Source organism: Triturus cristatus, chromosome 2_2, assembly GCF_964204655.1.
Source record: "Triturus cristatus chromosome 2_2, aTriCri1.1, whole genome shotgun sequence".
NCBI lineage: Eukaryota > Metazoa > Chordata > Amphibia > Caudata > Salamandridae > Triturus > Triturus cristatus.
The window spans coordinates 983,297,700-983,325,495 of NC_140582.1; the positions used below are offsets into that span (position 1 = coordinate 983,297,700).

Sequence of the window (27,796 nt, forward strand, 5' to 3'; positions counted from 1 at the left end):
GCTCTCCATGCCACTGGAATCAAGCTATCCTGGCTGAAGAGGGGTGAAACCCCGAAACCGGTCCTAGGATGCTTGTTTCCAGTCCAGGGATGACCTGGCTTCGCAGTTCGGGCTGGACTGTTCCCATGAGGCACAGGGTCAAGACTGATTTGCATACAGCTGGGTTCAAACGGGAACGTCATGGTGAGCAAAAAATGATGGATTTAGGCCCAGATCTCTGTACTGGGGTGAATGTATGACATTGTTCTACATTCTGTCCATCAACTGTTGTTTTTGCATTTGTCACCCCGAGTGGGATGGATTTTCCCAGACGTGGGTCCCGTGCTCTCCATGCCACTGGAATCAAGCTATCCTGGCTGAAGAGGGGTGAAACCCCGAAACCGGTCCTAGGATGCTTGTTTCCTGTCCAGGGAGGACCTGGCTTCGCAGTTTGGGCTGGACATTTCCCATGAGGTACAGGGTCAAGACTGATTTGCATATGGCTGGGTTCAAACTGGAACGGCATGGTGATCAAAAAAACGATGGATTTAGGCCCAGATCTCTGTACTGGGGTGAATGTACAACATTGTTCTACATTCTGTCCATCAACTGTTGTTTTTGCATTTGTCACCCCGAGTGGGAAGGGTATGCCCAGACGAGGGTCCCGTGCTCTCCATGCCACTGGAATCAAGCTATCCTGGCTGAAGAGGGGTGAAACCCCGAAACCAGTCCTAAGATGCTTGTTCCCAGTCCAGGGAGGACCTGGCTTGGCAGTTCAGGCTGGACTGTTCCCATGAGGCACAGGGTCAAGACTGATTTGCATATGGCTGGGTTCAAACTGGAACGGCATGGTGAGCAAAAAAACGATGGATTTAGGCCCAGATCTCTGTACTGGGGTGAACGTATGACAATGTTCTACATTCTGTCCATCAACTGTTGTTTTTGCATTTGTCACCCCGAGTTGTTAGGGTATGCCCAGACGTGGGTCCCGTGCTCTCCATGCCACAGGAATCAAGCTATCCTGTGTGCGTGCTGCATTGTGGGTGTGTCGCCCCTGCAGCTCTGATTTGGTGGCCCCTTTTCCCTTTCCATGCTCTCCATGCCACTGGAATCAAGCTATCCTGGCTGAAGAGGGGTGAAACCCCGAAACCGGTCCTAGGATGCTTGTTTCCAGCCCAGGGAGGACCTGGCTTGGCAGTTCGGGCTGGACTGTTCCCATGAGGCACAGGGTCAAGACTGATTTGCATATGGCTGGGTTCAAACTGCAATGGCATGGTGAGCAAAAAAACGATGGATTTAGGTCCAGATCTCTGTATTGGGGTGAATGTATGACATTGTTCTACATTCTGTCCATCAACTGTTGTTTTTGCCCTTTTCCCTTTTAGACGGTGTGCCTTTGACTTTGTGCTTCTACAGTGCTGAGATGTAGCGGACTTGGGTGAATTGGGCTCTTTTTCAAGTTGACTTGGGTGAATTGGCCTCTTTTTCGAGTTCTGACTCTTGGGCATGGTTTGTCCGCAGATGTGTTGAGGCCATCAGGGGTTGTTTGTGCATGTGGATGTGTCAGAGTGTGACCTGCTCCTTAACGCATATGGCACACACTCAGCCACCTCAGTGTCGTGGCATGCACAATGCCATGATGATTGGCCTGCAGCCATGCTAATCGTCATGTAGTGTCACTTGCATTGTCAGTGTGGCTCACAAATACGCATCTTTGCTGGGTTTCGCACGTGTGCATGTGTTGGTGTTGAGATTGGTGATGTGTGGGGTGGGACATGGGTTACGGGGGCCTACTTGGTGTTTGTATGTGTGCTGCAGTGTGCCACGGGGAGCAGGGACATAATCAGGAGTCATTGTGGGTGTGCAGTGTGCTCTACTGAATTGTGCATGTGTGCCATTGTGCCCATCTCCCCCCCGTCCCTCCGTCCCTGGTCAGTACTCCCCCCGTTGATGTTGTGTCAGGTCATGTTGGGCAGTGTCTGGATCCCCAAATCCTGGCCCCATATCTCGACAGATGACTGTGGCCACCATTTTCTCAATGTCATCCAGCTCCTGGTGTGCCGCTGGACCCCCACCTCCAATGAGCGTTGCTGCTTTCATGTTGGCATCGAGTTTCTTCTTGGTTTTGCCCTTCACATCATTCCAGCACCTCTTGACCATTTCCATTGTCCCCCTCAATGCTGCAACTGCGTTTACATGGTCCAAGATGTTCTGCCATATTTGCGTCTTTGTTGCCAATGACAAGTTGGAGGTGCCGAACAGTTGTTAGTAGTGTTCTATCACCTCCGCAACGATGATCCTGTTTTCCTGCAGACTGAACCGCGTCTTTCTCTTCCTCTTCTCCTTGGCCTTCCCCGACCCCGAGATTCCTTGCTGGTCATCTGTGGGGCTTGTGGGGTTTGCGTTGCTCTCTGCACTCGGTCCGGGTGCAACCATGGTGCTACGCAGTTAATATTTTTTTGCAGTGTTTTTACTTCTCCTTTTGAAGTGCATTTTCCCGCATGACACGTGAGAATTGCAGGCCTGTTTGGCGTTTTTTTGGTGTTGCGTTAATTTTAGCACAGTCATTTGACGCGTTATCGTGAGACTATCGCATGGTGCCACTCTGTTGAGAATACAACATGAACATGGCGTTATTTTCTCGCGATAGACTGCGATATGCAAAGTTGCGTTAAGCTAATTTTGTGATAATTATAACACGTTCTTGAGAATATCCCCCATAGTTTTAAGCAACAAATAAAACTCTTCTCAGAACCAGAGGATTTTCAGATATGGCTTCACAAGCACAATATAATATTTTTCTCAACTTTACAATAAAACACATACTCCGTTCTAAGCACTGGGGCGCTCACATACCTTTGCTTAGGGTGAACGTTTCTGAACATTCGTCTTTAGCATCATAACAGATGGTTTAACAGCTGGAGCTGCCATTCTAGAAATGGGGAACCGGGTTCAAATCATGGCATCGACTCAGCATCCTGTGATTCAGGGAAAGTTTGGTCATCTCATCATCCCTAACTAGTGCTGTCCATATAAAGCCCTCAGGCCAAACTCGTGCTATGTTAACAAAAATTAGTTTTGCCAGGGCCAATTTACAAATTTCTCAGCTAAGACCCAAAAAACTCTCATAGACCTAAAGTTTAGAAATGCATTCAACTTATCCAGTCTAAGAGGAAAAGTCAATGAAGATGAAAATACACATGAAAATAGTGCAAATTCAACATAAAAGGACGGATTTCCAGAATTACGAGATAGATTAACATGAATGTTGATATTCAGCATGAAGCACATGCTAAGGTTTTAGCTTTTTGAAGGTAAAAATGAGGTGCTCTTTGATTTTGGAAGCAGTTCTCATTCTGAATGAAATAGTATTATTGTTCACTGCTTATTATAGCATATTGTGGGTGTGAAACACTTTACATTTATGGTTTCAAAGCACAGCTGTTCAGTATTGCATTTTAGACCGCTAACATCTCTTTTGGGGCCAATTTACCTTCCTTCCTTGCCTTTCGAGTGCTTCATTCGTTTTGCTATTCATCATTTATGTTTTCAGGTATAATGGGAAATGTCCCCCTCAGGCAGAACGAGCTTTTCTTGTCAAAGTCGATTAGGCAGAAATAGGGGATCATAAAGGTGGGATTTCTCGTTTTCAAAGAATAAAATGTCACCACACATTGCACCCATGCGGAGTATCAGACATGCCTTGGTAGGATTTATAACAAAAATAGAATAATGTTTTCATTCATGGAGTTGTCATAACAATCAATTGGTTATCGAAGAAATGTTCTGATTCCAATTTCATTTTCAGATAGCATGTAACATTTTCCAAATCCATTAAAACTAATAATGGAAAACATAAAACATGTACCCACCACATCCATCCATCAAGCCTGGACTGCTGCAAGTTTGTCGGTTGACTTGGATAGAGGCCAGTGCTGAACAGTAATGATGGTGTTTGCAGCAAGGCACATTTTTAACCTGAGACTCACTTCTCCTCATCTTCACTCCTCTGTAATACATATTTCGCTTTTAATGTGATCTCTTTTGATTTCCACTCTCCAATCCCTGCTGTGTCCACATTGCACACCCATGTAGCTTCATGCCCAGCCTATCCTTGCTATTTTCTGAACCTCACCTCCTCCATCTGATGCATTAGTCCCATCCTAGCTCGAGTCCTTAGCAAATAGGTGAATAGATAACACTGCCTGATAATTCCTTTATGATACAACAAATATAGGGGCATATTCTCAAGGACCTATCGCCGATTTAGCTGCACTTTATCACCGCCAAAGTGGTGATAAATTCATTGCACCATTCAAAAGCTGGTGCTAACAGCCAATATCACCAGTTAGATAGCAGCCGCCAAAAACATCGCCACAGATGACACCCGCAACTAACGCTAATGAGATGCAGAGTAGGCGTTTCCGTGCTAAAAGCCCCGACAACACCACTTCGCAACATTCTCAATGACCAGCCAGATCGGTGATAAGTTCACAAAACATGCGATAAGGCGCGTTAGCAGCTGGGATTTAACACCTGCTCTTACCTGGTGATAAGTCAGACGACAACCTGCACCATCAAAGGGAGCCCAGCCCAGAGCCACACCTGCAGAATGACAGATGCCATGGAGCCACTGATCATGCAGCTCAGATCCCCAAAAGGGCCACAACACCCACCGAAACCACCCCCAGGACACCCCCCCCCCGGGCCCTTCACAGGTAACCCCGCCCCGGACAAAGAGATATCACATCAACTGCACAAAATCCTGAACAAAGCAAGTTGCCTGATGGTCAGAAAAAGGCGAATCAGTCATTCATCTTTGAATTTCAAAACAAAACAACTTATTCAAATTAAGCTAAATACAACTATGTGGAAGAGTCATGGCGGGTCTTCTCTGGACAATCTGTAAGTCACAGCCTGCAAGAGAAAAATAAGTGATAATAAGGTGTGTCATGCGCTCATCCAAGGACAGAGAGAGAGAGAGAGAGAGAGAGAGAGAGAGAGAGAGAGAGCATGAAAGGGAGAGAGAGAGAGAGAGAGTGAAAGGAAGAGCAGGGAAGAGAGCGAGAAAGAGAGAGAAAGTGAAAGAGAGAGAGAAAGAGAAGGAGCGAGACAGTGAATGGGGGGAGGGAGAGAGTGTGCCGACACTGCGGACCCAGGCCTCACTGCTCACCTGCTGCCACCGGTGTGTCTCCAACCACTTGCCAGTACACACTGCAGTCCACCAGGTCCCTTATCTGAAACAGAATGCCAAATCATGAATGGCCGAGTCTACATCATTGCACATGCAATCAGCGCTTGCCCGCACCTGCGCACACAGTCTGCTGCACACCAGCCCCTCCCGCCGCCCATCGGCGATTGGCCGCCCCTGTGCAACCAGGCCTCACTGCTCACCTTCCGCCACCAGAGTGTCTCCAAGAGGGCCCACCAAGTGCTGGTGCAAGCTCCAAACCCTGGTCCCGCTACCTTGGCAGCCTCCACATCATGCAGCCCCACACCGTGGGCCACAAGGTCACACACCTGATTCTGGGTCTTGATTACACAATGGCAGAGATCATATCAGTGCACAGGGCATCGTCGCAGGTTGCACACCTGCCCAGTTCTTTAGGTGCCACTAACTCTGTGAACTGCGAGGCAATTCCACGTGGTGGAAGGCCCACGCTGCTCCCAGCTCAGGCCTACACTGTGGTCCATCAGGGCTCACACAAATCCTTACCAGTCCAGACCACCAGGACGGGGCATCATCGCAGACTGCACACCTGCTCAGCTCTTTAGGTGCCCCTACCTCAGTGCACCGAAAGTCACCATCCCCTGGCAGTAGGCCCATGCCGGCTGCAGTGTATCCGGTGCCACCAGCTCTGTGCAACGCAAGTCATGGACCCTCTTTGATTGAGTCCTGTGATATGCCAGGCAGACAGAGCCATGTCACCTCCGGTAGTTGGGAGGAACTGGGACACGTAGCGACATCGTCCCCCCCTTTATACGTAAGCCGAGTGGGCTGGGTCAGCGTACACCAGGCCAACGAAGGGGTGGGAATAATTATCCCTGGGCTCTGGGCGTGGTTCATTTCTGGGATGGACAGGAAACCAACTGATGTGTGTGTGTCTGTGGCAGTGTCGGTACCACACGTCCCACAATCAACAATGTTGCAATTTTGCATGCACCCAGAGGGCGGCCGCGCACGAAGGGATTGTATAAGGAGTGCAAGATCGCTCGGGCTCTTAGATCATACATGCCAACAGTTGTGTGTGTTTTGCCATTGGTGCACCATAAGCCTAAGGACTAGCCTCATTTGCAGCGCGAAAGCCACATCACATTTCCAGAATGCAAGCAGTTGTCTAACATTAGGGATGAAAGCACATTTATCCCAATACATATTGTGGAAGGACAACTGCACCTCCGACCTTGGTCTTGCATGCTGCCGGCACCCCCTGAGAGAGATACCATAGCAGATGATGACGACTCCCACACTACGCACAGCGCAAATGAAAGAGCAATGTATCCACACCACACACACAGAAGTCCTGGCTCGAGGTACTCTTGCATGGAATGCCCTTAACCCTTACGTACACAACTACCCATACGTCCAAACGTTCCACACACATACGACTCATTGCTCCGAGCTGTGGCATATCATCCACATAACTGCCGCAGGCCTGAGGAGTGCCGGTCATATGAGAGCCAAAAACACACTGTCCGAACATCCCGGGCACATGCACAACGGCTGTCACGTGGAACTGTACCGGGACTGAATGCTGCCTGTTAATGTCTGATGCATTGGTCTGCATGTCGTGGCCCTTGTCTTGCCCGTACTAACACGCACATGCAAATTAAGTATACGCAACTTCACTAGTGTTCAATTGTGATGAGTGTTGATTAGAATGATAAATCGCGTGCCTCAATGATCATTGTCCATACACAGTGAGGGACTGACTGACACATTTCACTGAGGGGTGAGTCCCTATTGCCAGCTCCACCTCTGTGAGCCAGACATTGTGGATGGGATAGTTGCTGATAGACCTGTGCTCCTACGTATCTTCAGCAATGTGAGTATGGTGTCCAACTGCTTACCATGTGTATCAATGTGATCCATCACTACAGGCTGCATCCACCCAGTTGTGTGTGAGTTGGTATGCGAAGAGATGTTCTGTTGTCAAATGTGATGGGGACACTACTTTAGGCCTGCCAACGACTTAGACATTACACACACAGCCCTATTCCTAACATTGTGTGGGGCAAAGTTGTGAAAGTGCACGAGTGATGTTTCTGTGCATTGAGGCCACAGCTAGTGCACACATTCCCAGTCATATCACTGCCTATGTGTGTCATGGTCACACATGCGCATTGCTTTCATTTCCCAGGCTGTACCTTTTTGTTCAACCAATTTCCTTACATTCATCCATACTTTCAAACTTGATCGATTATGGACATGACACATCTGTGTCAATTTGAATGTTTTATTCACATTTGTTGGGGTTGTCGGAACTGGAGCAGTACATGGCCATACAAACAACACATTACATTGCAGACCAGGGTAGAGCAAGCCAGAGTCATTTAGGGATTGACAAGTACATCGGAAGAGGTAGAGGACAGTCCACAGTGTGATTGATGTGTCTTTGTAGAGCAAACAGAACATGGCAGTCCATGTCGAGGTCCAATGTGCGTGTCATGAAGTGTTTCGGGGAACAGTGGGAGGTGTTGTTACAGGGCATGATGCAGAGGGCTGCACCAAGATGAAACAGGGCATATGGCGGAGAGGATTGCTACTGTCTCCTTTTTACTACACAGGTGGAATCACCCACATCATCGTCCTCTCTGTCATCTGTCTGACATGTGGGTGCAGATGTTTGGTCTGCAACACTGTGTGCCACTGACACATCAGTGCATTAGTGGCAGCAATGCCAAGATGGGGATCTGCAGGGCATGGAAGATACCAACAACATTTTGCTGGTGTGCATCCTTGGCAGCTATTCTTTCCGCATGCATATGCTCCGTGTTCTCCATTAGCCTCATCCTCTGTGACAACTCTCGGCTGACATCGCTGAGGACACTCTGAGTAGGCAGTTGTTCTCCTCTCAGAGGCATGACTCCAGCTGTGTCGGGCATGGATTGTTGGACATCATGGTGCAAACTGTGGGTGTCCGTTAGTGAGAGTGGTCCGGATGTGACTCAGACACCCACGTATATCAACCAGTTTGGCTGCCATGTTGTCGAACCCCACCCACACATGTTCAGCCACCTCATTCTGACAGTCTAACACCTGGCCTTTGAATGCCATGTGTTCTTGGATGAGGTGCTGGGAGCCAGCTGTGGTGGTGGGTGCTTCCTGCTGTGTGGTCTGTGCAGGGGGTGGGGTCACCTCAATGCAGCTGGCGTGTGGTGCAGAGGCTGTCCACGAGCCGTTGGAGGGTGTCGGGGCAAATGTCCAGGCACTCCTCTTCATCATCACTGAAGAGATGTCTGGTCTGCTCTGTAATGTAAAGGGGAGATGCTGGTTGACAGTGTGTTCCATGTATGATGACGCATTGTACATGTTTACATGCAGACTGCATGACAATGTACATTGTGACTGTTTGGGAGGAGCTGACTATTTCATGCTGGACAGTGGACATTTGAACTACATCAGGGATGTAAGGTTGTATGTGTACATTCTCATCTCACAGTTTCCTGCTAAGCCAGATGTGATTGACCAGTTTCTATGCATTAGCGGAACCAGTTGTGTCCTCTGCTCTGCAGTGAAAGTGTTGCACTTCGTACCACATTGTCGTCAATGTCGATGTGCTGTTATTGCTCTGTGTGTGTGCTGCATTGTGGGTGAGTCACCCCTGCAGCTATGATTTTGCTGCCCCTTATCAATTTGAGGCGGTGTGTCTTTGACTTCTGTGCTTCTGCAGTGCTGAGATGTTGCAGACTTGGCTGATTTGGGCTCATGGGCATGGTTTATCCGCAGATGTGTTGTTGCCATCAGGGGTTGTGTGTGCACGTGGATGTGTCAGGGTGTGACCTGCTCTTTTCCAGATGTGTTCCACACTCCGCCATCTCAATGTCGTGGTGTGCAGCATGTCATGATAATTGGACTGCAGCCATGCTATTTGTCATGCAGTGTCATTTGCATTGTCAGTGTGGCACACCGACACGCAGATTTGCTGGTTTTCACATGTGTGCATGGGTTGGTTGTGAGATTGGTGCAGTGGGGGGGACACCTTTATGCCCATAGTGGACGGGGGCCAACTTGGTGTTTGTATGTGTGCTGCAGTGTGCCACAGGGAGCAGGGACATAATCAGGAGTCATTGTGGGTGTGCAGTGTGCTCTACTTAATTGTGCATGTGTGCCATTGTGCCCATCTTCCCCGTCCCCCGTCCCTGTTTGGTACTCAACCTGGTGCTGTTGTGTCAGGTCATGTTGAGCAGTGTCCGGACCCCCAAGTCCTGCCACTGTTTCCCCACTGATGACTGTGGACACCATTTCCTCCATCTCATCCAGCTCCTGGTGTTCCGCTGGACTGCCACCTCCAGTCTGAATTGCTGCCTGATGGCTGTCAGCGAGTTTCTTCTTGGTTTTGCGCTTCGCATCATTCCAGCGCCTCTTGACCTCTCCAATTGTCCTCTTCCTCCCTCCGACTGCATTCACCTTGTCCAGGATGGCCTGCCATATTGCATTTCTATTTGCCAATGGCACGTTGGAGGTGACGAACAGTTGTTGGTGGTGTTCTATCCCCTCCGTGATGATGATTCTGTTTTCCTGCCGACTGAACCTCGTCTTCCTCGTCTTCTTCTCCTTGCCCTTCCATGGTCCTGAGGTCCCAGGCAGGTCCTCCTGGGGGCTTGTGGGGTTCTGGTCGTCTTCTGTACTTGCTCCGGCCTCCCCAAAGGTTCTACACAGTTTGAATTATTTTGTTTGTGTTTTTCTGTGTTTTTATAGTGCATTTTCCTGCATGACACATGGGAATTGCAGACCTGTCGCAGGTTTTCGCAGATTTTTGTAATACGATTGACTACATCGCAACTTTTTTCACGTATGTGTTTTTTCTGCATCACGCTCATTTTAACACGGTCATTTGGTGCGTTATCGTGAGAGTATAGCATGGTGCAGCTGGGTTGAAAATACAACGTTAACACAGCATTACTTTCCCGCAATAGACTGTGATGTGCAAAGTTGCATTAAGCAAATTTTGCGATAGTTATCACACGTTCTTGAAAACAACCCCCTTATTTTTTTAAAAGGTACTTTAAAACTGCAGTGTTGTGTATTTCGGATGGTTTCAAGGATATACCTCAAATTTTAAATCAAACGCCAGTGTTGCATTTTAGAAAGCGAGTTTTAATTTTTGGATACTAGGGGCTCATTTTCTGTTTTACTGGTGGAATTTTAATTAGCTGCTCTGCCGTAATTTAGATTTTTTTCTATCTGGCCTTTCCTAAATTGGACACTTTTTAAGTTTACCACAATAATTGGCAGATTTATTACTCAGAGCTGCAGTCTCTCCCACAGAATGAGCTGATGTGGATATGGAATCTCAGTTGTCTGGCCTGAAGATGGATTTCCCACCTCAGTATATTGGCACCCTAACATGCTGTGTGGTGTTTGAATTATAGGGAAACAGTTTTGTGAAAATGAAAGTATTGCTAAAGTCGATCATCTTTTTCCTGGAGGTGTTCCGTAATGCCATATGCAGTGTACGATGTGGTGGTTTAGACACAGTAGCTGACATCTTTGGATGAACTAGTACTGCTACTTAGAAAGCTTTGATGGTAAGGGTTGTGATTTCGGCCATGTGTGAAGCTCTAAATTGGTTAGGGGCCTATAGAATGCACCACAAATGTTACCATACACAGCACAATAGGTTGCGGTCTAGCCCAAGTGTCTACTATTTCTATGAGTGCCAGCTTCCAGACAACCATCTGACAAGTGTGTGCTTTATTTCTGAATGCCTAACTAAAACATTAGACAAAACATGGCTAAAACGGTTGAAAAGTAAGGGGCATATTTAAAGATAATGATGCAGTGCGGCGCTGCAAACCAACAATACAATGCATCCCTGCGCTTTCCTCTGTGCTGGTGCACAAGAGGCTGTCTAGTACCAACGCAGGCAACTTTGCACCCTGGTGCAAGGGTGCCTGCATTGCAGGGATGAATTTCTTTTTGCATGAAGGGAGACCTTCCTGCACAAAAATAATTGATGGCATTCTCCTCCTTATTCTGCAGCACACACAGAAAGAGGAAAACACAAGGAGAAATAAAGGTACCACTTTTATGCCTGGCATTAGAATCTGACACATTCCTAGGTTTACGAAACCTTGTAAATCTGGGAATGCGTCAGAATCCATGGGTGTTGCGTGGAAAGTCCCACAGGCAGGGTGGCTTTGCGTAGCCTTGTAAATATGGGCTAGCACACTTCGCCACTAGAGCATCAATAAAAGTGACCCTCCTGTGGCGCAAGGGACTTGATATATGCCCCTAAGAAGCATAGTTTCAAGGAGCTTTCATTGCCTCTGTCATTTTTGATGCAGTGGTGGTGCTTTCTTTGCTCCATATTTGCAAAGTTCCATACCTAGGCAGGTGGGTCATTTTTCATCAGGATGCATGGTTTTTGCCTTTGTTGGAGTTGGCTGTGTCACGTTAGAATTAATATATGTGAGGTAGGCCTTCCTTCCAAATCTCCCATAAAAGACCCAGTGGTATTTATGCCTGCTGCACTTGAGATGTGTCAAAATTCCTATGCCACTAAACCCAGATGCAGGAATAACGCATTGGCTTTTGCGGAGGAATTTGGCCAGCTGAAATTAGTTGAAACAGTGTAACCTACAATCAAGTCACATCCCCTGACAGGAAAGCGCACACATATGGTAGGTAATTCACACATTGCACACCATTAATGACTTATGTCGCACATATGTAGGCATAGTAGTACACTATGCCCACTTGTATGCATGACATCCAGAACCAATGTAATAGAGTGCAAGGGGAGGTTTTCACCTTTTGACACTCCATTACATTGGTCCGCATACAGTAGTCTACTTGTGTCAGTCAAAACTGACACATCACCTCTTTTTTGACACATTGCTGTAGTTGCGCCAGTTTTATGACCAACTACAGCAATGCACCACTTTTATTCCAGATGCCTTGCGGCATCCTTCCTACAGATACATCAGAATCGTAACGTAAATGTGGTGCATCCATGGTGTTGTAAGGATTTTTCACACAGGTGCAAGAAATGTTGATGCATCGCTGCCTTGACACAGCGATGCATCATTTCTTACCCTAAGGGGCATATTTACAAGCCCTGTGTGCTGCTGGAACATCACTTTTTACACAGGGCTTAGACATATCTACAAGGCCATGTAATGCCACCCTGCATGGCTTTTCATGGCCTTGTAGATATGGAGTAAGTCGAGGAGCGCACATCACAGCATTGCCTTACTATGCATGAAAGAGGTGTTTCATGGGTGTTGCTGTGGGTGTTCCATCCATGGAATTTGACACTGCCTCAGATTTACATGCCTAAACCTTGCACCTCCCTAGAGCAGGGGCAACAGGGAGAAATGTTTACATTTCTCTTCATTTTTCCCTCTTTCCACATGTGCTGCATTCTGAAGCACATATAAAAAGAGGAACACACATATTGTGATTGTTTTTGTTAAGGAAGGTGCCCCTTCTAGCACAAAAACAATCATGCCAACAACACAGACATCCTTGCACCATGGTGCAATGGTGCCTGCATTGGCGCACGGATGCAAAATGTGCGTCGGCGCTGCCTGAAAGGACAGGAAGGCACCATATCTTGTAAATAGGATGCATGTCTGTCCTTTTGATATGGCATAGGGCAGCGCAGCAAATTCCTTGTAAATATGCCCCTTACTGCCTGTCCTGCACAGACTGTACAGTTGCTGATGTACAGATGCACCTCCACTGGACAGCTTGTGCGTTTCTGGCTGTGATTCTATTTGAAAGGCACTTGTGCAGTGCCGCAGGCACCTTGATCAGAGCAGTGATAGCATGGAAGTGGGAAGCTAGTAATATGAACTCACATTTGCTTAATACTATGATGAAACTATTGCACCTTTCAACTGTTTTGGGTTGGGTTAAAATTGTCATCGCTTAGAGGCTCAATCACCTGTTTGGTTGGTTTAAAGTCTGTCAAGTTTATTCATGTTTTAAGTGTGTTCTACTCGAAAAATCACTTTGTTACTTACTGATATTTCTGTCTTGTGAGTTTATCACCTTCGCAGGCGCCTTTCTGTATTTTGTCTTTGGTACAAGGGTGGCTCAATGAACTAGATGCTCGCTACTGATTTGTAGTGTTTGGAGGATTGGAGTTTGAATATCGCCCAGATAGGTCCAGCCTTCTGTCATTGAACATCATACGTAGGTAAATATACCTCATGTATTACATCGAAAGAAAATAGTTAATCCCTTTCTTCTCAGAACAAATACTCAACGTTGCTTGATAAAAGATACATTTTTACCTTGTGTAAAAGAATCTTACTCCGAGGACTTCTCCGCCACTCCGGGCCCGTAAAGTGTTTAAAGTGTTTGCTTGTCCCCAGAGCTCTTTGGTAGTTGTATGCAGTCTGAGGCCCCGCGAAAGGGGCTCCGGGGCCACAGTAAACAATAGGGGTCTGTCCCTGTCATTGGTTTGAAGGCATTTGAAACCTAGAGCCCACAGATAACGCAAGCCATATAGTTTGTTTAATGTCTTTATGAATATGTTCACAATCCCAAATTCTTTCCAAATTCTAAAGTTGAGCCCTTTCATTCAAACCAGTCCAATGCTTTTACAATGTTACTAGAAAGGGAAAGTTAAATGATTTCTTGTTTTTTGTTTGTACATTACATGCATCTTTAGTTGCTTATTTTCTCTGCATTCACCCTTTGGCACACATTCGTTTTGCGTGCAATCAGCAAGATGTTAAATTATTATCCCATGAGCGGAGGCCTGGCTGACATATATTGGTGCCCATGCTGACATGGGAGTATCCAGCCATATCAGATAGGCAGCAGGCCACGTAATAAATGCGATGTGCACCGTGATATCAAGTCATATTAGGGAGTCGTAGACCCCCGGAGGTAGCGTGTGGCCACAGCGCACCCAGTTTCAGTCTTGGTGTGTTATCCCCCCGTGTGAATTGAGGCGATTCAAGAGTGGAGGCTTGTCAAGACCTACCACTTGTACTGCACCCCATGAGGATAGATTGAGGCGTGGCAGGGCAGGGTCCTTCGCGTGAAGCCAGCAGACATCTGTCAGGGAGTCATGTGTTCTTGTCTTTTTTTTTTTACGAAATATCCAGACAAGAGAGGCCTTTAGGTATCCAATCTAAATGAAAGCTCTGCTACCTTTGGCAGTGCATTTAGTCAGAGGAAATGTTTTACGTTAGTTTTATAGCCAAAAAAAACTTGAAAAAACCTTTAGAAATGATATAACAGCTGGTACAGAAGCAGGGAGATCAGTGAATGTCAGCAGAATGTGATTGATGTATAAAAAAAGCTTTTATCTGGACTGCACATGTTTCCATGACAACTATATATATCATCACTGAGGCGAAATTGCAGTTGACAGAGGTTTTAGAGCCAATACAAATGGGAGTTGTGCTAGAGAACATCCCTTTCTCTTACCTCGTTGGATCAGGATCCCCATAATTAATATATGCTGTCAGTTTATCATATAAATAGTGCCCTTTAGCGATAAAATCCTGACCTTGTCCAGCCCCCTCAAGGATGCCAACAAGATACTCCCACAGTGCCCTTTCAAAAGCTTTCCCTGCATCCAATGAGAGGGCTAGCGCTTCCTTCTGCAAATTTCTGATGTTCCAAAAATATGTGAGAGGGTGATAGAGATCAGGGTGTATATAATATCCCTACTTCCACGGATAGAGTAATCTCACAGTTACACGCACATACATTCTTCATACACTAGGGCCCATTTCACTAACATACGCTCAAATACTCTACCAGCAATAACCTGTGGAAGGAAAACTCCTAAACACCCTGCATCTATATCGGGGTCGATAAGATCTAGTTATTGTGACTGCCCTTAAACATAATCTAAACAATCTATACAATAATAATCAAAATATAATACTCAATAATTGACAAGAAATAATAACCAACACCATATTCAAAATTATATTGCTTTATCTAAAATTAGTCAAAGAAAATCAATCAGAATAAATCATTTTTCTCATAGTTACCTATTCTAGCTAAATGTCAGAACGGGTCAGGACAAGTCTCTCGGTAAAGTCTCTCAAGACGAAGTCCTCTCAGCAACGATCCTCACCAACGCAGATTCGGAACGCGGCAAAAGGCAAATGGCAAGTGGCAAAAACCCTCTCTAGGCTAACAATTCTTATAGTGAATTAAACAAAGGAAAGACACATTTTGTATTGACTTCTTCCGTCGAACCTCTGAGCAAAGCGAGAAGGAAAGGATGTAGCATCGCTACATTTGAAAATCTCCGCTCAGGAAAAATCACAAAATAAACATAACGGAACAGGAACCAAAGAATACATCTGTATCTTGTAGTTTCCACATCTCCTCGGCAATGAGATCATAGTTCAGAGTCTTTCTTTAAAGCTCCTTTGTTTCCCAAAGCTGCCAAGGACGTTTCATTTCATTTGGAGATCGCCCAAAACTGCTGCTATCCTCACGGAAAATTTTAACCAGGCAAAGCAAGGACTGTGGTCAGCTGACTTCAGGACCATATTCAGCAAGGCTCTCTCTCATCACAGTTTTCTACTCGAGGCCAGGCTCTACATGTCGGCCATCTTTACTTAGGCCACAATAGGCCACAATAGACCATCTTAATTAAAAGAAACAAAACAACGTTACCACAGCATAGTGATTGAACAGTCTTAACCCCACTAATACCCTTATGTGTATGTAATTATCTAGCTCTTGCAACATAGAAAAGCATTAATTCGAAAAGCGTTTTGTGCTTAAAAATAAACAGCACACAGCAATCTTTAAACATGTAAACACGCACATTATTATTAAACAGCACACTTATGCGTTCTCACGTGTAATTCTCTCTTGTTAAAACAAACGAGTTGATTAGTATAAACACTTACACAAAACCAATAATTAATAATTAATAATTAATAAATTAATATAACAAATAGACATGCCAGAGCTTCAAAACCCAGTTAATTTTCAAACTGAAAACTCTGCTCTAGCAATCCCCCCTTTGGTGATTTTATCACCAAATAAACCCAAAAAAAAAAATTAGTTAAAATTTAGTCCCATTTTAGGAGAAATCGGAAATGTCTTTTCCTCCTTAACACTACACACCAGTCACTCTTTCATCATCCCTCTTTGTTTCTAAATAAACACTCTCCCTCAATTCTTCTAATTCAATTTCTTGTGGTTCTCTTTTCAACCTTTTGTTTTTCTTCTCTTTATTTAATTTCTTTTTCCCTCTCCTGTTTTTACAACACACACACACTAATCTCAGTATCAATAAAGCAACAATTATACAAGTTAAAGGAAACAATATTCTACCTATAATAGTACTACCTATTTTTGCAATAAAATCTTTAACAGCTATCACCTTATTAGCTATTTTAGTCCATAAACTCTCAGCTTCAAGTGGTACTAATTCCTCCTGCAAATCAGTAATATTTTTGATATAGACCTTCAGGTCTTTACTTTCGTCTGGAATGTAAGTGCAACAATGTTGAACTTTCAGCATTCCACAAACTCCACCCTCCTTGGCCAATAGAATATCAAGGGCAAGTCGATTTTGCATTGACATGGCACGTACGGCACTTAATTCCGTATTCACTAAAAGAAACCCTCCAGCGGTATTTGTCGATAAGCGATCCACCACTGTTGACAGTTTCCGAATTCCATAAGCATTTAAAGAAATTCCCACTGCTGGAATTAAAACCCCCAAAATATCACCCACTATTTCAGACCAGGTTTCTCTCTTGAAACGCATTAGTAAATTAATATGTTCTACATCTCTTATTTTATCTATATGGAAAATCTTTGGAAAGACCAGGCCCACATAACACGTGCCATACCAATGGTCAGGCAACTTGTAATAAGCCTTGTTCCCACAAACATAGTACACTCCTGGAAAAACTGTATCTTCTCCACCTCTGAAACCCCAACCTGTTGCAATGAAGTATGTATCATGGCACTCACTAGTCCCAGCAAAATATGTATCATATTGGGATTTCCTCCTTGTAATGCATAGCTTACCCTTCTGTGGTGCATCTAGAGCTAAAGTTGGACTAGCCCCATTTCTCAATTCTTTTCCCATCTCAATGTCCCAAATTGTCTCACTCACTTTATGTTTCCCTGCTTTCTTTTGCATGTTCAATCTCCTTTCCTCTACCATATCCAGGAAAGCTTTCTCCTCTTCTTTCAGACTGCAAGTTAAATTATTCTTAAAAATGTAATCTAATGTTAATCCTTTCTCTTCAATAAAAATTTCACCAAAAGTGTTAGCTTCTTTAGCTGGATTCAGCTCTTTGTTCATTGGCAAATGCCCAAAAATACTATCTCTGTTACACATCTTATAATCTATCTTCCCTAACAAATAAAAAACACTACTTAATATACTACATGAAATACCATATGTAGCTGGCAAATGATGATAAGTAACACCCTCTGAAACGGATGCAGGTAATTGCATACAAACGTAGCAATCCCTAACTTCCATTGTTTTCACATATTCATATAACAACTTTGAAAAAACATTACTAGAAAAATTATTAATTGCCCATCTTTGTGTATGTAAGTATTACTAATTCTAGTTGGAACTACTTTTTGCGAATTCTTCTCTATATCTGTCATATTTTCTGTATGCATCTCAAATGTAACTTTAAAAGTAACTAATAAAACTAAAACTCCCCATAGTAGCATTAATAATCCAGTACAGCAGCAGCACATTCTACACCATCTTTTAAAGAAGGCACATCTACTTTGATTATCCTCTATGTTAGCCATTTTACTACTTTGACCTTGTCTTTTGACTTAGCCTCTACTACTCCACTACTGTAATTTCCCAACTTTGGATTACTTCAGACAACTGAATTTCAGACTTTCTCCTTTCACTTTTTCTCCAAGTGATTTCTCAGCTCACTCAATTTGGATATTCATCAGTTTTCACTCCTTCTTCTTCAGTAACATCAAATTGTATCAGATCATCAACAACATCCTGTGCATCTGACTCTTCTCCAATGTCAGTCAGAATAACTTTTAAGATTCCTTCTTTTTCCTCAACCACTTTTCTCAAGATCCCCTCCGGATTATCTCGAGTCACTGTTTCTTCTTCTCCTTCTTCAGACAGTGCCACATAAGACCATTCCGGTGATCTGTACTTTTGGTTGGGTCTTCTTATTCTTTTTATTTCCTCAGGTTCTCTTGATTCTTCTTGCTCCTTTCTTTTTACTTCATTTTGACTCGATACTTCATTCACTTGTTCAGCTTTTGATGTATTTGCTCTTATTATTCTGTATCTCAATCTCTTTACTCTGTTGTTAGGCCAACGATCTCCTCTTATCACCTTTTTCAGCCTAATTTCTTTATTATTTCTTTCTCCAATCCAAGTTCTCTTTCTCAGAACTCGACCCTCTGTTTGTTCATTCTCACTCTCATCCAATTCTGTTTCAAGTGCCTTCTGTTTCCGTTTTCTAGCAGTTTTCTTTTTCTCCACAGTTTCTTTCACCACTGTTTGAGACTTCCCTACTCCTATCCCTCCTCGGGTCTCCGACATGCAATCTTCTTGCTGTCTAATTGTCCCTTCACCTAGCTTGTCAAGAATGTTCCCTACACCTCCTCGGGGGTCTTCCGCAATCTGTCCCTCTCTATCTTCTTCTGACCCTGCTTCTTCAGGTATAATCTCAAGTGGTTCTTCAGTCTCCTCCTCTTCTGATTCAGGAGTAATCTCTGTGGAATTGCTCTTTTCCTTTCTTTTTTCTTCACTGCTTTTTGAAACTTCAGGCTCTCTTTCAGAATCAGATCTCCTTTCTGAGACTCCCAATGGTTCTCTTGAACTTGTAGAAAAGGCTTCTTTTCCTGAACCTTGATTCTTTCTCACTTGTTCTGTATCTTCATCATCACTGGAATCCGATTCTTCAAAGTACTCTTTACCAGTTCCCTCTTTTGGGTTTGGAACTCTCAGAGTATGACTTGCATGTATCCAGTTTTTCACACCAGCACACTTTACTGCAGTTCTTGTAGTCAGAATGACTTGTCTCGGCCTTCCCCACCTTGGAACCAAGCAATTTCTTCTTCTGTGCACCTTAATCCTCACCCAGTCTCCTGGACTCAGATCATGGGCTTGCTTCTTCTCAAGTGTGGTAGCTTCTTCTCCAACCTGGTGAAACACAGAATGAACTGCGTCAGCCAGGCCTTTACAGTAATCCAAAATCATGTCATCAGTTATTGTCATCAACTTATTGACAGGTACAAATGCATGGCGCATTGCACGTCCCATGATTATTTCGGACTTAAACCAGTAGTTCTATCTGGAGTAGATCTAATAGTCATTAGCACTAGAGGCAAGACGTCTGGCCATTTCATTCCAGTTGCTAAGCACATTTTACCAATCCTGTTCTTGATTGTGCCGTTTATCTGCTCAACAACACCAGAAGCCTCTGGTCTGTATGCACAATGTAGCTTCTGCTGTATGCTTAATTCTTCACAAATCAAACTCATGAGTTCATTATAGAAGTGTCCACCTCTATCAGACTCAATCGTTACTGGAAACCCGTACCTAGGAATCAACTCCCTTAACAGTAACTTTGCCACTGTTATTCCATCATTTCTCCTAGTCGGATAGGCCTCAACCCATCTTGAAAACAAACAGACTACCACTAGTACATATCTCAGTCTGTTCACTTGGGGCATTTCAATGAAATCAATCTGCATTCTTGTAAAAGGACCTCCTTCTCTGCCTATTGTTCCCAGACTCACCACTGTCTTTTTCCCAGTGATAAATTGCTGACAAATCAAACACCTTTGACAGATGCTCTCTGCAATTGTCCTAAACTTTGCATTGTACCAGGTCTGCTTGAACGACCTGATCATCGCATCCCTCCCCAAATGTCCCTGGCCATGATACATTCTTGCCATTGACGACAAAATGGAGTTTGGCATTACCGGTCTGCCATCCCTATAGACCCAAACATGGTCTGTTTCTCTTGGGGCACAACCTGCCTTAATCCAATCTTTTTTCTCTTCCTCTCCTGCCTCATCCTGCAACTGCTTCACTTCATCCCATGTCTCTAAGACATTAGTAAACATCACAGAGCAAAAAGACATTTCACACTCTCGTTCCCGATTAATAGACTGATTGTACTTCGCACAGTATTGAGCAATGTCATTGGCATAACGGTTTCCAACCGTTACAAAATCCTCCCCTTGTCCATGGGCAGCACACTTTACAACTGCTAACTCCTTAGGCAGCTGTATCGCCTCAAGTAATTTCCCAATCACTTCAGCATTCTTTATTGGAGTTCCACTCGATGTCAAGAAACCTCTTTGTAGCCAAAGCTGGCCAAAATCATGCACTACTCCAAATCCATACTGACTATCAGTCATCACAGTCGTCCTCAAATCTTTCCCAATTTCACAAGCTTTTGTCAATGCCACCAATTCAGCAACTTGTGCAGATTTCACTCCTTTCAATGGTGATGCTTCCATAACCTCTGAAACTTTGCACACCGCATATGCTGCACATAGCACACTATCATCATTTCTCAGGCATGAACCATCCACAAACAACACATGATCACTCTCATGCAAGGGAAGATCCCTTATGTCTGGTCTCGGTTTTGTACAGTAATCAAGCACATCCAAACAATCATGATCATCTTCTTTTTTCACACCCACATTTTCAATATCCGGCAAAAGTGTCGCTGGATTCACATTTACACATCTCTCAAGAGTCACATTCGATGCTCCTAGAATCACTTTCTCATATTTAGTCAGCCGACTATGTGACATGTACTGAGTTCTGCTTCTTGTCAAAAGAATTGCCACATTGTGAGGTACGAATACCCTTACAGGATATCCCATTATGATTCCCTCACTTTGTTCCAGACTCCTGCATGTTGCAGCCACAGATTTCAGACAACCTGGTAAACCCACAGCTACAGGGTCAAGTGTCGATGAGAAGTACGCAATAGGCCTTCTCAGTAATCCATGCTTCTGAATTAACACTGAAAGTGCACATCCATTTCTCTCACTGCAGTACAATTCAAACTCCTTTTCGTAGTCAGGCATACCCAAAGCTGGAGCCTCACACATTCTATTTTTGAGCTCTTCAAATGCTGCCATTTGTTCTCCATCTAGTTCCAATGGGTCTGTCATCTCACTTTTTGTCAGTTTAATCAGTGGCTTTGCTATCAGCGAAAAATTAATTATCCATTGACGACAATAACCCACCATACCCAGGAACATTCTCACTTGCCTCTGGGTCTTTGGGGCTTTCATTTCCCTGATGATTCTGATTCTGTCATCAGTCACTTTTCTCAGACCTTTTTCAATATTGTGTCCAAGATAATGCACCTCTTTCTTGCAAAATTGCAATTTGGCTGGAGATACCTTTAACCCTCCATCTGCCAGATGATTCAGTAAAGCTATGGTATCTACTTCACAAGCTTCACGTGTCTTTGATGCCACAAGTAGGTCATCAATATATTGTACTAGTAGTGAGTTTTCAGGCATGATCAAACTCTCCAATGATTTTTTCAACAACTGATTGAATATCGAAGGACTCTCTGTATACCCCTGTGGGATACGACACCATGCTAAAATACGCTGGCCAAACCTAAATGCAAAAATCGGCTGGCTGTCATGATGCAATGGAATTGAAAAGAATGCATGACACAAATCAATCACTGTATACCACTCAGCATCATGTGGAATCTGATACAGGATCACTGATGGATTTGGGATGTATGACGTTACAACGCACACTTTTACAACGCATGCACTTACAACGCATTTTTTACAACGCATAATCCATTACAACGCATGACATTACAACGCATGACACTACAACGCATTTTTAAAAAATACCTTTCCAACGCATTTCCATTACAACGCATACTACCTTTACAACGCATACCATTACAACGCATAATATTAAATTACATTTAAGGTAAGTATTAGATAGTATAGGGGTAAAAATTACTATTCTAACTCCAGGGGGTGCAACAGTGGGGTAAGTGTTGGATAGTATAGGGGTAAAAATTACTATTCTAACTCCAGGGGGTGCAACAGTAGGGTAAGTGTTGGATAGTGTAGGGGTAAAAATTACTATTCTAACTCCAGGGGGTGCAACAGTAGGGTAAGTGTTGGATAGTATAGGGGTAAAAATTATTATTCTAACTCCAGGGGGTGCAACAGTAGGGTAAGTGTTGGATAGTATAGGGGTAAAAATTACTATTCTAACTCCAGGGGGTGCAACAGTAGGGTAAGTGTTGGATAGTATAGGGGTAAAAATTACTATTCTAACTCCAGGGGGTGCAACAGTAGGGTAAGTGTTGGATAGTGTAGGGGTAAAAATTACTATTCTAACTCCAGGGGGTGCAACAGTAGGGTAAGTGTTGGATAGTATAGGGGTAAAAATTACTATTCTAACTCCAGGGGGTGCAACAGTAGGGTAAGTGTTGGATAGTATAGGGGTAAAAATTACTATTCTAACTCCAGGGGGTGCATCAGTAGGGTAAGTGTTGGATAGTATAGGGGTAAAAATTACTATTCTAACTCCAGGGGGTGCATCAGTAGGGTAAGTGTTGGATAGTATAGGGGTAAAAATTACTATTCTAACTCCAGGGGGTGCAACAGTAGGGTAAGTGTTGGATAGTGTAGTGTAATATTATGCGTTGTAATGGTATGCGTTGTAATGGTAGTATGCGTTGTAATGGAATGCGTTGTAAAGGTAGTTTTTAAAAATGCGTTGTAGTGTCATGCGTTGTAATGTCATGCGTTGTAATGGATTATGCGTTGTAAAAAATGCGTTGTAAAGGTAGTGCGTTGTAAAAGTTGCGTTGTAAAGGTTGTTCCCCATGGATTTGGCACGATAGGACAACATGCCACCACAATTTGATTAACTTTTCTCAGATCCTGTACGATCCTAAATTTCCCATTAGGCTTCTTTAGCCCCATTATCGGTGAATTACACGGACTACTCAGTAGTTCTCTCAGGACTCCCTGCTGAATCATTTTCTCAATTATAGGAGTTATTCCTTCAATTATTTCTGGTGTCATTTTGTACTGAGGAATGTTAGGATATGTAATTCCCTCTTTCACTGCAATTTTCACTGGATCTACATTATTCATCAATCCCACATCCTCTCCAGTAAAATCCTAAACTGTTCTTTTCACTGTGTCCCTCAGCTCTCGAGGCAAATCCTCTGGATCAAACACAGCAAATGCACCAATTAACTCACTTTCCCTATTTTCTAGAGTCACTCGATACAAAACTTCCTCATCTGGTGTTTCAAAAGCTATTCCATCCGGTGTACAGAAAATTGTGCAGTTCATCTTGCACAACAGGTCCCTACCTAACAGGTTCACTGGACTCGTGTCACAGACAATAAATCTGTGCATGTCTGAAAATTTCCCTATCTGTACTCTTACTGGTTCCGTAAGACGTGTCCTGATTTGTGTATTGGCTACACCAACTACTTGGATTGCTTCATCCGAGAGAGGAAGATTTCTAACATCTGTTGACCTGACATTTGATCTCGTCGCACCTGTGTCTACCAAAAAAGTAACACTCTCTTCATTTATTTTCCCATCTACAAATGGTCCTGCCTGGTCTATTTCTAGAGTTGCACCAAGTATGCACTCTTCCTCCTCTCTTCGGCACCGTCAATAATCACCCTCAGATTCACTCCCTTCATTCTTTAACAAGTACTGTTGTACCTGATTAGAACGCCTTGGTTTGTTTACCTGCTCATCATTGTAGAATCCTGAATCCTGATTATACTTTTGTGACCCTCTATTCTGCGGCAAGGGCGGTTTTGGCTCTTGACTCTGCTGTCTCACAACTTTCTGTTGTTGCTGCTGTTGATTACTTCCTTCACTCTGCACCTGTTGATTTAAAGGTTTATTCTCATTACTCGCTAATGGTGGATTGGTACACTCAGATCTCCAATGTCCCAGTTGGCCGCAGTTGTGACATGGGAACTTCTTCTTTGCTTCCTCAAGATTCCCCTTTCCTTTCCCTGCATATCTAGGTCTATTCCCTGTATTATTTCCTGGATTATTTGCCTGTTCCATCAACTGTGCTTCCTGTCTTTCCGCAACTTTCACTTGTGCCCACATTGCTTTCTCTTTCAGCTTTCTTTGTTTTGCTTCAATTTCATCACTGAAGTATTTCGCATGTCTCAAAATCTCATCTATTTTCTTACTCTGCCAATCCACTGTGTGCTCACGAATTCTCTCACCAATTTCAGGTCTCAGGCCATATACAAATCTGTATACAAAATGACTCAAATCTTTGTCACCCAGGTGTTCATCTCCACTGAATTGTTTAAACGCCAGTATCAGCCTTTCGTAAAAAGCATGAACTGATTCTTTTGCTTCCTGTTGTGTTCTATCTATTTTTACTCAGTCTGTCTCTTTTGCAGGTACTTTACTCTTCAGGTATACCATCACCTGATCATACTTTCTCATTACCTCTGGATCTGGTGCTCCTGTTCTTGGATCTCTTGGATATTCCTCAGTAGGCCAACTCACAACTATTTTACACTCAGTCCACAAGTCTGCTGGAACAATTATATCAAACAGACTATTCAGGTCAATCCACAGCACTTTTGACAATTTCACAAACCTATCTACCTGCCTATACCACTCGACGGGCTTTTCTCTCAATCGAGGGAAATCATTCGTAAATGATAAAATATCCTGTCTGGTCCATGGAACATGTACATATCCTCCTCCAGGTATTTCTCTCATAGGATAATTATCCACTGGTTTCTCTTTTTCTCTCACTGGAAATGCTGAATAAGTTGTTCTATTTTCAGATTCCTCTCTTATACCACCTATCCTTCCATTTTTCTACATCTCCCCATCTTCGCAATAACGCAACCATTTCTTTAATCTGTCCTGTTCTACCAGTTGCATTCAAATTTTCAATATCCTTTTCTGTAAAATCCATCCTGTAGGTTTTTTGCAAAGCTTTCACTTTATCAATGTCAACTCCCTGCTCATTCGCTATTGCTCTTAACCTGTCATGTGTATTTCTCGCTCTCCAGGTAATATTTTTGCACATGAACATTAATTCACCATCATGATGACTCTTAAGAATTTCTGTTGGAACTGTCCCTGTAACAAGCTCTTCTAATTCTACACGTAATCTAGCCACATCAATTGCTTGTGAATCTTTATCCTTTTTCTGAAGAACTTTCATCCAATCATTCAAATCTTCAGCTGTTATTCCAGTAGTTTTTCTCACTGGAACCACTCTCTTTTGCGGTTCTAAAACTGGCATCCCTGAACAACTAGCTTCACTAGCATCCAATATTTCATTACATGTGTCATGTCTGGATTGTCTCAGGTCACTACTTTCTGTCCTTTTTCCTGAATCTCCTGAAGGACCAACTGAACTTATCAAATTATTCCCAACATATGGAATCACCAAACCATTTTCACCTATCCTCTGCTTGTCAAACACAGGCATAACCGGACCTATGGTTACAGGCACCGTAACAGCTTCCAGATTCTTCGTTAACTCCCTAATCTTTTCGGTCAGCTCTGTTGTAGTTCTGGCTAGTTCTCTTGCATTTTCGTCACCACTTCGATTCTCTCTCTCCCTGAAAGAATTACCACTTCTTGATTCAGATGTCACATTTTCTGTCTCAATGATACAAACTGTATCTCTTATCGGAGAAACAACTGTTGTACTCTCATCTGGTTCTGGTCTATATGGAGGTGGTCTTTTATAAATCATGTCATTCAAGACCTCATCCTCATATTCATTAACTCCATATCTTCTCATTTCTGACTCAGGAACCCTCTCTGCTCCCCCTTCAACTGTTCTCATCGGATATAATCCCTCTGACATACTAGCATCTCGCCACCTTTTCATTCGATCATGATGAGTCTCACGATCATGTCTCCTCCCAAACATGTACCTGTACTGTCCTCCAGATCTCTGTTTTTCTCGCTCATGTACTTCCTCTTCCCATTCCACTAAAGCCTCAAACTGTGTAGGTCTTGGTTTCGGGTCTAGACATAACATCTTTTCCCGTAAATTTCTCAACACGGCCAGATTAAATGAACCATGTTCTGGAAATGCTAGAACACCATCCTCTTTGGTATACCTAACTCAATTCTCCAACCATATGCAGGTATGATACCCATATCTTGCAGCCATGTAGGATGCAGGTGTTTTTGGTGGAGGTAACAATTCACCCTCTCTCGTCTTAACATCTTTATCCTTGTTAAACCACTTTTTAATTTTTCCAAAGAATGTTTTCTTCTTTTTCTCTTCTTGGTAATACATTTTAGCTTTTACCAAAACTTCTACTCTTTATTATTATTATTTATTATTATTATTTATTTTTATAAAGCGCATAGTCACCCGGAGGTATCCCAGCGCTGAAGAACCCTAAAACAGTAAAACTGAGGACCGAGGCTGAGTTCACGAGGGGGACATAGGAGCTAGGGAAAAAGATGTGTCTTTAGCAGTTTCCTAAAACGAAGGTATTGGGGTTCCAGACGGAGAACCCGAGGAAGGGAGTTCCAAAGACGGGCCGCATGGACCGAGAACCGTCTTCCTCCTGAACGTGCTTTCCTAAACCTTGGGGCGTTGATGAGATTTTCTGCGTTGGAACGGAGGGATCTCGTGGCTATGTAAGGGGTGATGAAATTGCGGAGAACTGGGGGGCCTTGGTTGTTCAAAGTTTTGTGCACCAAACACAAGGCTTTAAATTTAATTCTCTCACTTATAGGGAGCCAATGCAGGAGTTTGAGGGCAGGTTTGGCCGATGATCTTGCCGGGGTGTTGGTAATGATCCGGGCAGCAGTATTCTGAATCCTTTGCAGTTTATTCAGTGTTGCTTCCGGTGCACCCAGATAAATCGCATTACTATAGTCCAGTCTTGATATAATAAGACCCTGGACTAATAGTTTTTGTGATTTCGGAGGAAGAAGGGGCAGGACTTTCCTCAAGGATTTTAGAAGACCGAAACAGGTCCCTACGACCTTCTTTGCTTGCGGGGCGAATGAGAGTTCCGAGTCAATCCAAACACCCAGACTTTTCACCTCTGTCTTTGGGTCTGGGGGAGGACCTAGACATGTTGGCCACATGTCCAGAGGAAGTGAAGTTCCTTTTGAGCCGAGTACAAGGACCTCGGTTTTTGTCCCGTTTAGTTTTAGCGCTGATCTATTCATCCAATGATGGACCTGCGTGAGGCAGTTGAGGAGATCAGCTTTCTGTTGTTTAGGGTGGGACAGAGACACCACTAATTGTGTGTCGTCAGCATAGCTGATGACACTCACTCCGAAAGGGGTGATAACCTCCTCCAATGTGGACATATAGATATTAAATAATGTGGGGCTCAGGGAGGAGCCCTGAGGCACACCACATTGGAGGGGCATTTCGGAGGAGCGGGCGTTCTTCTCCCAGATCTGATAAGATCGTTGTGTCAGGAAGGATGAGAGCCAGGATAAGGCTGTGCCTTCCAGACCAACTCTTGCCAGCCTTTCGATGAGGAGTTGGTGGTCAACGGTATCGAACGCTGCGCTAAGGTTGAGGAGGATCACTGCCACTGATCCTCCTCCATCCAGCAGCGTTCTGGCTTCCTCTACCGCCGCCAGGAGGGCGATGTCCGTGCCCTGTCCTGGTCGGAA

At 43.9% G+C, this 27,796-nt stretch overlaps 1 protein-coding gene across 1 annotated transcript in view; it reads right to left on the bottom strand.

Moving 5' to 3' along the window:
- Positions 1 to 4,709: 4,709 nt before the first annotated feature.
- Positions 4,710 to 27,796, bottom strand: part of LOC146863033 (uncharacterized) — a 109,738-nt gene continuing 86,651 nt past the window's right edge. The window contains exons 5-6 of the mRNA XM_085643332.1: positions 5,153 to 5,216; positions 4,710 to 4,896 (exon numbers count right to left, since the gene is read on the bottom strand). Coding sequence (XP_085499458.1) covers positions 4,835 to 4,896; positions 5,153 to 5,216 — 126 coding nt within the window. The 3' untranslated portion in view covers positions 4,710 to 4,834. The remainder of the gene's footprint in view (positions 4,897 to 5,152; positions 5,217 to 27,796) is intronic.